This window comes from Equus przewalskii, chromosome 25 (assembly GCF_037783145.1).
Source record: "Equus przewalskii isolate Varuska chromosome 25, EquPr2, whole genome shotgun sequence".
NCBI classification, from domain to species: Eukaryota; Metazoa; Chordata; class Mammalia; order Perissodactyla; family Equidae; genus Equus; species Equus przewalskii.
Genome location: NC_091855.1, coordinates 7,252,186 through 7,264,251, shown reverse-complemented (window position 1 = coordinate 7,264,251; position 12,066 = coordinate 7,252,186). Strand labels below are relative to the sequence as shown.

Sequence of the window (12,066 nt, the reverse complement as noted above, 5' to 3'; positions counted from 1 at the left end):
TGTCATGTGTTCATCAGAAAATGAACAGGAAGACTACAAAGATTAAATAATCGTATAATGAGCACCTATTTAAAACAAACGAAACTTGGTCCCTGCTTTCAAGGAATTTTTATTTTTAATAAATCTTAATATTGAAATGTTCCACTTACAGTATAATCTCTATTGTAAACCCAATTAGGTAGCTTGTGTTTAACACTATCTTCTTAAACTCAGTAAGAATTTCACTTGAATAAAGGACTGATGAAATTATTTGTCAGCAGGGTGCAAAGTAATGAACATGAATAAAATAAGCCATAAGACAAAACTGTGTCTGGCTGTGGTACTAGTTGTATTATAGCTATATCTTATATGCTTTTTTATATTAAAAAATTTAACAGTTCTTCTTGTGAAAGTTCTAAAAGGAGCTGACCTGTCAAGTGTCACTGTGCACTTTAAATTTAGTGCACTCTTCCACCTCAGATCCCAACTTAACCACAAGAGTCATTCTCTGTGTACAATGCAACTGTAGTCATATCCTTCATATACAAAGATTTTCTAACCCATCACAACTGCCAACACATTTTCTTTTAGCAGTAGCAATAAAACTGCAGTGACCCACAACATAATTACTTTGAAAAGTCCAAGGAAATGTGTTTGGTTTTTGTTACTAGCTGTGAAACTTTGGACAAATCACTTAACCTGTTTCAATTTCCTCATCTGCTAAGATACAAGTAATAACAGTATCTGTCTCATATAGATAGATATGAAGATTTAATGAGACAGTACTTGAAAATTTCTATGATAATGCCTGGCATATAAATGCTTAATAATGTTAGTTATCATTGTTACCAGCTAATGTCAAGGCTTGAAAAACTTAAGAGGTACACAAAGAATCATATTCGTGATTCTGGTCTCATTAGTATCATACCAAGCAGTCACAGACTGCCTACATAAAACTATCCATTTAAAAATTGAAATTTTTAAAAAGAAAATTTACCATGTATTTGCTAAATACTGGATATAGTTTAACAGTTTGATGAGGTTTAAAGTTTAGCTTAGAGGTTTATGTGAACACAGACTATTCATATTTAGACATTTGCTTGGTTCAAATTAAATCAGTTAATAGTTCTCTCTCTTCTGTACTACACTAATTACCATGACTCCACAATTTCTGTTTAAAAGGATACCTAGTTCACAATAATATTTGCAGATGTAACTCTGGAAAGAGATGCATCATTATGAATGTCCTGTTAACCCTCAAAGCCAAAACGTAGGACGTTAAAATGAAACCTTTAGGTCCAGAATCAGTCAAGCTAATTTTCTATGCCAACAACAGAAAAACTCTGCCACATTTCAGATTTGTATAATCTTCACACTTAAATATCCAGGTTCAGCCAAAATAATAAATAGGAAGAGAGTCAGAAATGTCTGCTACCAGAAAGTTCTACCTTCTTCCACCACCTTCTACAGCAATCACTCCCACTCTCAGGCGGATTTCGCCTAACACAAAACATCTGAATGTCTACTATCCACAAGACACTGTGCCAGGCTTTGGGTATAATAAAAAGTTATTGTATTTTCCCCTTCAGAATTTTATAATTAAATTGAACACACAATTATAATTAAAACACAAATACCTTGCAGTAAAGCATATGACTAAAGCTATACAAATAATACAACAGATACTGCTACAGAAGTACAGAGAAATGAGAGATGAAACACTCTGGTGATCAGAGAAGGCTTTCTGGACGAGGAAATATTAGAAGTGAGCTTTGATAAAGGAGAAAACAAAAGCTAGAGAAGGGCGGGCAAGAATTCCAAGCTAGCAATTAGCATGTGTAAAGATCCACTGAGAGAAAAGTATAGGGTATGTTCCAGAGATGGCAAATGTACCAGTTTGGTTGAAATAGATCAGTCCTAAGGTCCAATCATGGAAAGTGGCAAAAGCCAAGCCAAGAATTCTGAACTTTATTCTAGAGGCGAAAGGGAGTCAGTAAGTATATTGAGCAGAGAAATAATATGATGAAAATAGTATCTTAGGAAGAATTTCGGGATGGTTTACAGAGGGAGGTAGGAGGGAGACGTAGTACAAGATACTAGTGGGAAAGACCAGTTGGAGTGCTAAAACATGGTTTGGGTATAAGGTAATAAGACTTGAACTGTTCCAATACAATTTCTCAACCTTAAATAACCCAGGATCCACATAAAAAGCCTTAATGCCTTTTATGAAGACTTCCTTCCGCCTACCTTTTTTCTTTATATAGGAAGAAGTGAGTTAACTAGAATAATTTAGTTCCCTTAATCTCTCTTGCATCTTTTCTGGTAGCAATATCTTCTTGTCCATTTCTAATCATGAACTGTAACTCCTCTCCAAAATACCAACCCTTGTCCCTCCTCACTTACTGATCATTCTACTCTGAACATTCACCTTTGCTTTATTACTTTTACTCTTTATCCTCTATTTAACCATCTACTCTCATCTAATCATTAACTCCAAACCCACAACTTCTCTCCAGCTTCATACAGTCAAATAAATCTACTTATACTCAATTTTCTCTTCCATTACCTCTTAACTTTTAGTCTATTCATATACAAGTTCTATATACCAACAACCTTTAGAACCTATTCTAAAGTCTACTCAATCTCATAGTTTGGTTTCCAGGCTCATTGCTAAAATTATACTCAAAAGACAACCCTCTCACACCCACTAATTCTCTATTCCCCTATGTACCTCAAGATTTCATATCCTACTCAACAACAGCAGTTACTATTTATTTGGTACTTTTCTCATGGTAGAAAACATGTCAAGTGCCCTACATAATTATCTCATTTAATCTTCAAGATTACCTTATTAGAATGACCTTTTCATTTCACAGATAAAGAAAACTGAGGCTTAGAGAAATCAAGTTGCTTGCCCAAGATCACCCCACTAGTAAGTTTTACCACCTTCTCCTTTCCAAAGACTTCTATGTGGCTCTATTGACTAGATGTACTCAGAAACATTTCTCTTAATCCTTCATTAAGGATACAAACCATGAGAATTAACATCGATTCCATTCCTCAATCTGAATGAACAATGACAGCTGAAGACATAAAATTGTTTAACTCTGTTGACTTCTGAAACTCTGGGAATGAGAAAATGAACTTTTTTTTGTAGATCTTTTCTTTTTTTTGAGCCCATGTTTTTTGTTTTTTTTTTTTTTTTTTTTGGTGAAGAAGATTGTCACCAATCTTCCTCTTTTTTTCTCCCCAAAGCCCCAATACATAGTTGTATATCCTAGTTGCAAGTCATTCTAGTTCTTCTATGTGGGATGCTGTCACAGCATGGCCTGATAAGCAGTTGCTAGGTCTGTGCCCAAGCTCTGAACCGGCCTACCCCAGGTGGCCTAAGTGGAGGACGTGAACACAACCACTTGGCTATGGGGCCAGCCCCTGAACTGAACTTCTTAAATCTTTTCTGAATGTTTTAGAAGGGACCCCTGCATTGGAAGACTTAACTACATAAATTTCTACGGTCTCTTTTAATTCTGGGAATCTGAACCAGAAGTGTTACCATTCAGCTTTTCATTTTGATTGCTAGGAACAAGAAGGCTCATCTAATTGGGAAAAAAATCCACACATGAATATTTTGAAAATAATTTTATTTCTATCGGGATCTGATCCTGGCATGTTAGATTCTCTGACCCTTACTTCTTCATTTGTAAAACAAAGATAACATCATATGATTTAGAGGGTTGCAGCAAAAATTAAAGCTGACACAAATAAATGGTCAATAAATTATGGCTTTTATCATCCACTTTCTTCTGTATCTAGAAGTAGTTCACTCTCATAGGATTTTAGTTCAAATCATATCAGCCACAAAAACTCTAGTGACTTTCAATCTAGCTCCTAAATATGAGAACTACATAAATGTGGTCAATGGATTCCAAACATATTAAGAATTATAGGAGCCGGCCCGGTGGAGGAGTGGTTGAGTTTGCTTGCTTCACTTAGGTGGCCCAGGGTTTCCCTGGTTCGGATCCTGGGCGTGGACCTGGCACTGCTCATCAAGCCATGCTGAGGCAGCGTCCCACATGCCACAACTAGAAGCACCTACAACTAGAATATACAACTATGTACTGGAGGGCTTTGGGGAGAAGAAAAAGAAGTGAGCAAAAAAGACTGACAACAGATGTTAGCTCAAGTGCCAATCTTTAAAAAAAAAAATTTATAAAAACTCAGACTCCCTCCTTTATCACATATTTACTCAAGTAATGTTTAAACAGCTCTAATTTTATAAACACAGAATCAACAGCCTACTTTATTAATATACATTAGTATCCAGTATCTCTCCCTCAGTTTCGTAGAAAAATTCTAAAGTCGATTATACTTTAGATACAGGTAGACAGAACCTCACCTCTCTTAATCGCTTACTGTCTCTAGCTCCTCCTACCTGCCTCAGCAAAAGAAAAGCTAGGTAAAGAGATTATCTAGGGAGCACATATACAGCTAGGACAAGCAAAGGTCAAAATCATCAAGGAATGTATTCTAGTGACTCATAACAAAATATAAAATTGTTACTTGGGTCATATGGAGCATATCAGACAACAGAAAGAGCAAAAGAATATAGATAATTAACCTTTTGATTTTGATATAATTTAACCCAAGCTTCTTTCACTTAAGGTTAGTTAATAATCCCAGGTGGAAATTCAGAGAATTTATACATCCTGGCTAATCCTGAAATAATAAATGAAGCAACTGAATTTTTAAAATTTTTTCACCAACATTATTTGAGATGGAAGACAGAACATCTTCTGGCATAACGTTACTATCCAAGGTACAGGAAGACAGAAACGTCTACCTAGTTGCCTCATAACAACTCTCCCCTCCCTCGAGGTCCTATCCTTCACAGGGCCACACCTTATTTTATCTTCTTGCTTAACTCTTGGAGGACTCCACTTGAGCCTGTTTTCTTACATGACTGCCTCCTTCCTCCAATTTGATTAAGGATGGAAAGCAGTCAAGAGTATCACTCAGACTCAGGCACCCAGGCAAGTGTTAGACAATCATTTGGGGGGGAATCACCAAAATATCACCTTATAATTAATTATTCCTACATGACCACACACTTACATCTTAAGAAATTAATCCAGCTCTCAGGGGTGAGCATCGCAGGGGTAATAAGCTCCCTGTGGACCTACGTCAGTCTTTAGTATTAAATTATTAAATAAGCATTCATAGTTAAACCAGAATCAGCTACACATTCTACTAGCCATTATAATAAATAGTCTAAGTATAATATGAACAAATTCAAAGGCTGTAGCTTTCTGGTAACTGCTTAGCAATATTTACCATCAGACAGCATGACAGACAGTGCTATAGATTTCTTTGAAAAAAAAAATTAGGTACCAAGGAACAAATTTTCAAAGGAAAGTTTATTATCAAGTCAAGATAAGCAAGACCCAGCCTGAACTGACAGAAAAACCTTTATAATGTGTTCTTATAATGCCCTTTGCATCAAACCATCAAGGGTCGTGTGCTTGTTCAAATGTGTAGACTCAACCACCCTGTGTCTCCCGTGGAATCTCCATCCTTCCTCCAAGGGTTTTTCTCGACTTCCCAATCCCAGGAGAACAATCAATAAATGCCACCTACAGGAATCTCTTTCCTGAAGAATTATCACCCACTTAAAATTCTTTTAAGTAAGACACAACCCAGAAAGAAAATCAGCTTTAGAGTGCAGAAACATCTAACTGCTTAGCACACACCAGGCATTTGGTCAAGGCATACTGAATAGACAATGTTAAGGGAATCAAAAAATTTAACAACTGGACAGTACATTTGATCATATATTCACCCCTCTGGCTTTACTGATTTGTAAGTGGAGACTCAAAAGGTTAAAGGACTTGTCCACGGACAGAGATATTTTGGAGCACAGCCATGACTAAACAATTCTTGCCTCCTAGTGCAATGTTCCCTTCAACAGGTTATATATATACACACATAAATGCCAAGTAAAAAGAAATGTTAATAACCCCAGCATGGAACCATGTTATTTCTCAAATATATACTGAGGTAGCTAGCCAAACTCTACTAGTCTTAATATACCTCTCCCATTATATAGTTACTTCACTGATATGAAAAATGTTTAATGATATCAAATCAAAAATGTCTTAAGCAACTTTCATGGGCAGTTCATTATAGTTTCTATAGCGTGATATTGCTGTAACTTGCAGGTTAAAAGTAATCACCCTACATGAGTGAATGTTTAATCAGATATATGTGAGTTACACATAAGAACACAACTGTAACATCAGGCAAGGAATGTTACTTTGTGCTTCAAATTATTTATCGGCAAAGGAAATATTAAATTAATAAAGGTAACATCTGTAAACAAAAAATAGGCGGGAGGCGGGGCGACTATCTTCCTAGTCAGTTTTCTAATCTGTCAAGAGTTACAGAAATACAATCTTCGGAAAAGGCCCAATATGTAAAAAGGCAAAAGTGAAGGTGTTCCAGTCAAAGAGTTGGGGAGCCAGCTCCGCTGGGCTTCGGAGAGCTCTGGAACCCCTATGGCTCAGCAGAGTGCTGATGAAATAAATCAACCCCCTGACTCCTAAGAGCTCTTCACGTCTAAACAGTGTTGTTTAAAATCCCAACCTGCAAGTTTGAAAAGATTAAGCCTTTTTCCTCAGAGCAACTTTTCAGATTTCTATTTTTTTCCAGAAACGTCAAAATCATTAACTCTGGGAAAATAAGAGCTATTTCCCATAGATTTTTACACTTCCCATTCTCTTCCAATCACTTCTTAAAATGTATTCGGCTCGTTTACTGCAATTAGCAGAAAACTCAGTGCTGGGGGTGGGACGGCGCGTAGATTTCCTGGCTTGGACAACGAAGTACCACCTCTGTGGATCTTAGAAGAGGGAAGGAAAAATACCCCAGGGGATGAAATTTTCAAAACCTATCTAAAACTGCGGTCGTAGAAGGCTCTCCACAGCCAGCTCGCAAGAACGTATTTGCAATGTACAAGCAGAACAGAACCATACCTCACCAAACTCTAACATCAAGAACTTTCACCCACACAATTTACACGGTTAAAAAGACAGGAGAAGAAATCAGCGTGGTTTACTTCAATGGATTTGTCTGATGCCTTAAAAATGAATGGACCGGCGGCATCACTGACTCGAGTTCTGAAGGAGCCTCACTCTCAGCTCTGCCCCCTATAAAACCTGGAGCAAATTCTCCAGAATCTGCTATTCCGAGGGTCAGTCCGGTCCGAAGGGGGCCTCCCTCCGGGGGTTGCAGCCCAGGCGGCCGGGCGCGCGGCCGGGCGGCGGGTGGGGGCGCCGCGACGCCCCCTCTGCTCTCGGGAAAAGTTCCGCCGGCCGCTCTCGGGCCAGGCCGGCCCTCGCCCTCGCCCGCGCCGCCGCCGACACGCGCCCGGCCTCGGCGGCCCGAGGGTCGCGCCCCCCGCCCCCCGCGCGCCGCCGAACACCCCGCCCCCGCCTCCCCGCCGCCGCCCCGGCGGAGCGTTAACCCCTCGCCGCCCGCCGCCCGGCCGCGGGGAGGAGGCTGGGCCAGGGGGTGGAGTTGTCGCGTCTCCTCCCGGGAGCGCCCGGGCAGACGCCCGGCTTGTTTACAGGCCCCAGGCCCAGGCCTGGCCGCCGCCGCGCAGGCCCGCGCCGCCCGCCAGCCCGCCCTCGGCCCGAGCGGAGCGCTTACCCGGAGCAGCAGCGGGCGGGCAGGTCCCTGGTCGGCCGAGGCGGCGACGGCGACGGCGGCCGGGGAGGGGGCGGGAAGGGGGTCACCGCGGCCGCGGCCGGCCAGGTCAGGCCGGGGAGGGGGTGGAGGAGGGGAGGAGCCGGGCTGCGTCCGGGCCCCCGGCTCTCGGCGTCCTCGCGGTTCAGATCATCCGGGCGTTGGAGCGGGAGGCGGAGAGCGGGTCCCAGAGGAGGAGGAGGAAGAGCCGAAGATTCATCGCTTTCGCGCCCCACCTGCCTGGCGCCCCCCCACCCCCCCTCCCCAACCACCCGTTCCCGAACTGCAGCCGCCCGAGCACCCGAAGCCGCGGTCCGGGCCGGCGTCGAGACCACTGCTCCCTCGCTCCCGCGCGCGCTCCCGCCCCTAGCGCCGCCACCGCCTCGAGCGCGTCCCCGCGCAGGCGCGCTCACGACGGCGCCGTGTTGCCCCTCCCCCCTCCTCCGCCCGCCCAGCCCCGCCGGCTCAGCCGCCGCTACAGCTGCGGCGCGGCGGAGCAGCTGGAGAGACCCGGATGTCGTTGGGCAGGAACTGCGGCGAGGGCTGGCGCGCGGGGGAGGGGCGGCGGCAGATGACGTCACTGCCCTGCCCGGCTTCGCTCGCCGCAGCCGCCCGGCTGACGGGGCTCCAGGCTGAAGCCGAAAAGAGTATCCAAACCCGAGTTCCAACCGAGACCGGGGCCTTCACGCCCCGGCGCCGGAGCCTGGGCAGTGGCCGAGATGTTAGGAACCCCGGGGATCGCGAACGTGTCCGAGCCCGGCGTCTGCCGAGTCGAGAGGGCGCAGCTCCCGCTAGGGCGTCCCGCCTCCCGCCCCGGCGCTTCCACCTGTCTGCGAATACACGCCCACTCCCCGCGAAGACGCCGGCCACAGTCCCCGAGGCCTGGCCCCGCGCGGCCGCGCTCTCGGGTGCAGCCGCGGAGTGGCGGCGGCCTGGCTGCTGCGGCTCGACCGCGCGCTGGGTCCCAGGCCGCCGCCAGACCCCCTCCCCAGGGTCCCACGCTTCCGGAGCCATCCTCCACCAGTGACCCCAGGAGGCCCACGCAGGTGCCCCAGCCACACACCTCGAGTCCCGAAGGGCAGCACACGCCCCCTACCACCACCCACCCACAAGCCAGAGCAGCTGACACGCACGCGGTGCATGAGTTTCTGGCAGGTTTTCGGTCTGTAGCTCAGGGGATTCCACATTGTATTTATTTGCACATGTTAGACAGTCACGTGATTCTGTCACAGGGGACCTCCAACGACCTCCAGTGAGGTTAAAGGAACGAAGGACTTTTCAAAATCTGGAGGATAATCAGAAAAGTAACAGCTGCTTCTATTAAGAGTTAGAGATCGGCTAAACCTAATTGAAACTGCACGTGCAGGCGGCCAAAATCCAGTTTAGCTAGCTAGACTACGGAAAACCCAACCCACGCTGTTTGCAGACGCCTGGGATAGAATGACAAACCCTAGGCGGCCAATGAGTCAGAACTGGGGAGCAGTACATCACCAGCACGAGTTCCCATTGGTTGGGGTGCCTTTCCCTCTCTTGTCAAAGGTTAACCTGTTCTTGCGTTTGACCTACACCACATTTGCAGGAACAGAAGTTTAAAAGAAAAATCCGTGTTTTAAAAAGATGCTCTGTTATATACAAAAAAACCCCAAATACTTCATTATAGGAGGCAGGTACTTTAAAAAGAACACCTGAAAATATTAGCCAAATTGTTTTCTGGCTGATAAAATGGTAAATTTGTGAGGAGGCCTCTCTGTTTTATCTCAGGAGCTTACTGTAGCAATTTGTCCCCTGCTACCTTGTGTCTCTTAAAACCACTTTGTTGCCCCAACTCTTAAATCAAAGGCACCTATTTCTTGTGTCTTTCTGTCATTCAACAAATACTTAGTGCTTTTAAAGCTATAAAAGCCATCTCCAATTTGTTCAACATGACTTTTTGGGGAAGGTTCTGTTTCTTTCACTCTTAGGCCTGGGACCTAACAGCAGGATCAAACAGTATCACCAAATGATCCCTGGCAGGCCAATTCTTCAAGGAACCTAAAAATTACTCTACCCAATATCTTTGGGGTTAGAATTTCTTAGAGTAAGATGAAGATGGCTCATTTCCAGGTATACAAAATAAAAATAAAATTCGCTTATGCATTTGATCTCCAGTATCATCTGAGGACACGTTTCCTAATTACTTCTCCACACCCTTGCCAAAAAAAAAAAAACCAATAAAAATAAAGAAATTAGATCAAAGATCTTTGAAACTCTGCCTTATTGGAATCCTTAATACTTCAGACAAGTAACAGCATGATTAGCATGCTAGTGGACTCATTACCATTCTGAAATAGAAAAGCCCATGTGGCAACCCCTGTTTGAGATGCCCTTAGAAAACAAATTTTCTTATTGATAAGGTAGATCCTGAGCCACCAGTGGCAGTAGTGGGTCATAGAGAACTCTAAGGTCTTGCCTATCTTACTGCTTCCTTCCTTTAGGCTTCCATATCTTCTCTTTGCTCTACACTTATAGGAGAATCTGGGTCAATTATAGCAGAAGAGGTAGAAAAATAGAAAATATGAGCGTAAAGAGATTTTTCAGGAGTCTGCACAGTGTACCACAGACTGCTGACAAAGCTGCACCTTCCTACTGTTTCATATTTCTGGATACAGCTTACAGGGACATTTTCGTATGAACTGGGAAACTCATGGGTTATAAGATTGACATTTTAAAATCTGGAACAAAGATATGTTAATATTGTCTGAATAAAGATGCTTGGTATTGTACTATCCCCTTCCTCATTATTATACCCAATATTATATTCCCGAAATATTATCCAAAATACTATACTAAGGGCAAAAATCTTTATTTAGAAGGGGAGAAAAGGATATTGAAAAAGGAGAGAAGTTTTCTTCTCTTTTGAACTGCAAGGCCTTGCTTGGGCCTCCTGTACGTATGTGGGATGTTCACAGTAAGTTTTTGTGAAGTGTCAGTGAGCATATATTGCCATCATTGTATTTTAGTAATTTTTATGGGTTTTGTATAAAACTATCCTATTCTGCTTTGAAAATCTGTTTCTATTTCAATTACCAAAGAGGGAAACAGATTGTCTGAAAGGCTGGCTTTCAAGTTCTGAAGTTAGCTGTCTGCTAGTGGCCCGCTAATTGAGAGGCTGGGGATGAGGACAGGGGCTGCAGTGAGTAAAGCTTAGTCTGGTCAGCAATACTCTCTTCTCTTTTCCTTCCCAATCATGATTTAAAGAAAAGGTTTACATTTCTCGTTCCTAAATTACTATTGTGAATCCATCCAGGAGAGTCACCATTGAGACAGCCTTGCTTGGGCGTCTCAGAATAAATCTCAGCAGTTGAAGTAACCCCACAAGGGAGTGAGGACCTGAGAATGCCCCTCCTCTCAGCCATCCGTCCTCTCACACTGAAGCCACTCGCTACCCAAGAGTCAACAGCCCAGCAGAACATAGGTTCAACTCTTCCTCCTCCTCCTTCACTACCTGTTTCACGTCTTTTTCTCACAAACATCCTCTTCATTTGTCCTCCTCTTCTCTCTTTTCTCCTGCTTATCACTCTTCTCTCTTTCTTCTGTTCTCTTTTTATCTCCTTTGCTCTTCTTTTCTCCATTCTTATTTTCTCACTTTTCCTTAGGTTCGTCCAAATTCCAGCTTCTGCTGCCCGCTTTCTCCTGAAGCAGAATGTATGAGCAGATAGTGCTCCTAAACTAACTTTGTTGGGGGGCGTATACCCTCCACCCCAGTCCTCTTTCCTCCATCCCCCCTGCTATATGGGGTCATGAAAGACTTAGCTGTTTAAAGGACTGTTACAGAATGAAGTGGATTAGAGAATCCTGTCCTGTGTGACATCACTGAGGCGGCCTCCCTAGGGTGGGGCAGACAGGAGCCAGCAGTCTTGTGCTGCCACTCTGGCTCCTCCTGGGCCCTGGGAGAAATGTGGGCCACCATGAGCACCACAGACCAAGCCCTGGATAGTCTTTAAGGTAGGCTCTCACCTCAAGAGAACTGTATATGACCACAACCCCACGACATTGGTGTGGATCTTATCAGACAAGCTCGTCTCTTTAACAGATAGTCTTTGTGTGCCAGGCACTGTGCTGGATGCTGGCATAGATAATGACATCCATGGGCAAAGTCCCAGCCCCCAAACAGCTGATACTATAATGAGGGATATAGGCAAAGAACTAAACAAATAAACACCGAAATTGCAGATTGTGATCAGTGTTGTGAAGGAAATAAATAAGGAAATAGATCAGGGAGAGGACCTGAAACAGGTGTTCAGAGATGACCTTTCTAAGAACATAGCATTTGAGCTAAAGGAGGAGAAGGAGTCGCTTTGTGAAGAG

The 12,066-nt window shown here is 43.8% G+C and overlaps 1 protein-coding gene across 5 annotated transcripts in view; it reads right to left on the bottom strand.

Moving 5' to 3' along the window:
* PPM1A (protein phosphatase, Mg2+/Mn2+ dependent 1A) overlaps positions 1-11,554 on the bottom strand; it is a 43,333-nt gene extending 31,779 nt beyond the window's left edge. The window contains exon 1 of one of the 5 annotated variants that reach the window (XR_011532746.1): positions 11,204-11,534. Coding sequence is in view for 2 of the 5 variants with exons in the window: in XM_008519851.2 (XP_008518073.1) it covers positions 11,204-11,330 (127 nt within the window). In the remaining 3 variants the exon portion in view is untranslated. Of the gene's footprint in view, positions 1-7,007; positions 7,297-7,683; positions 8,165-11,203 lie in introns of those variants that run through there. The other 4 variants (XR_011532747.1, XM_008519851.2, XM_070593133.1 and 1 more) reach the window with 4 other exon arrangements.
* Positions 11,555-12,066: the final 512 nt, after the last annotated feature.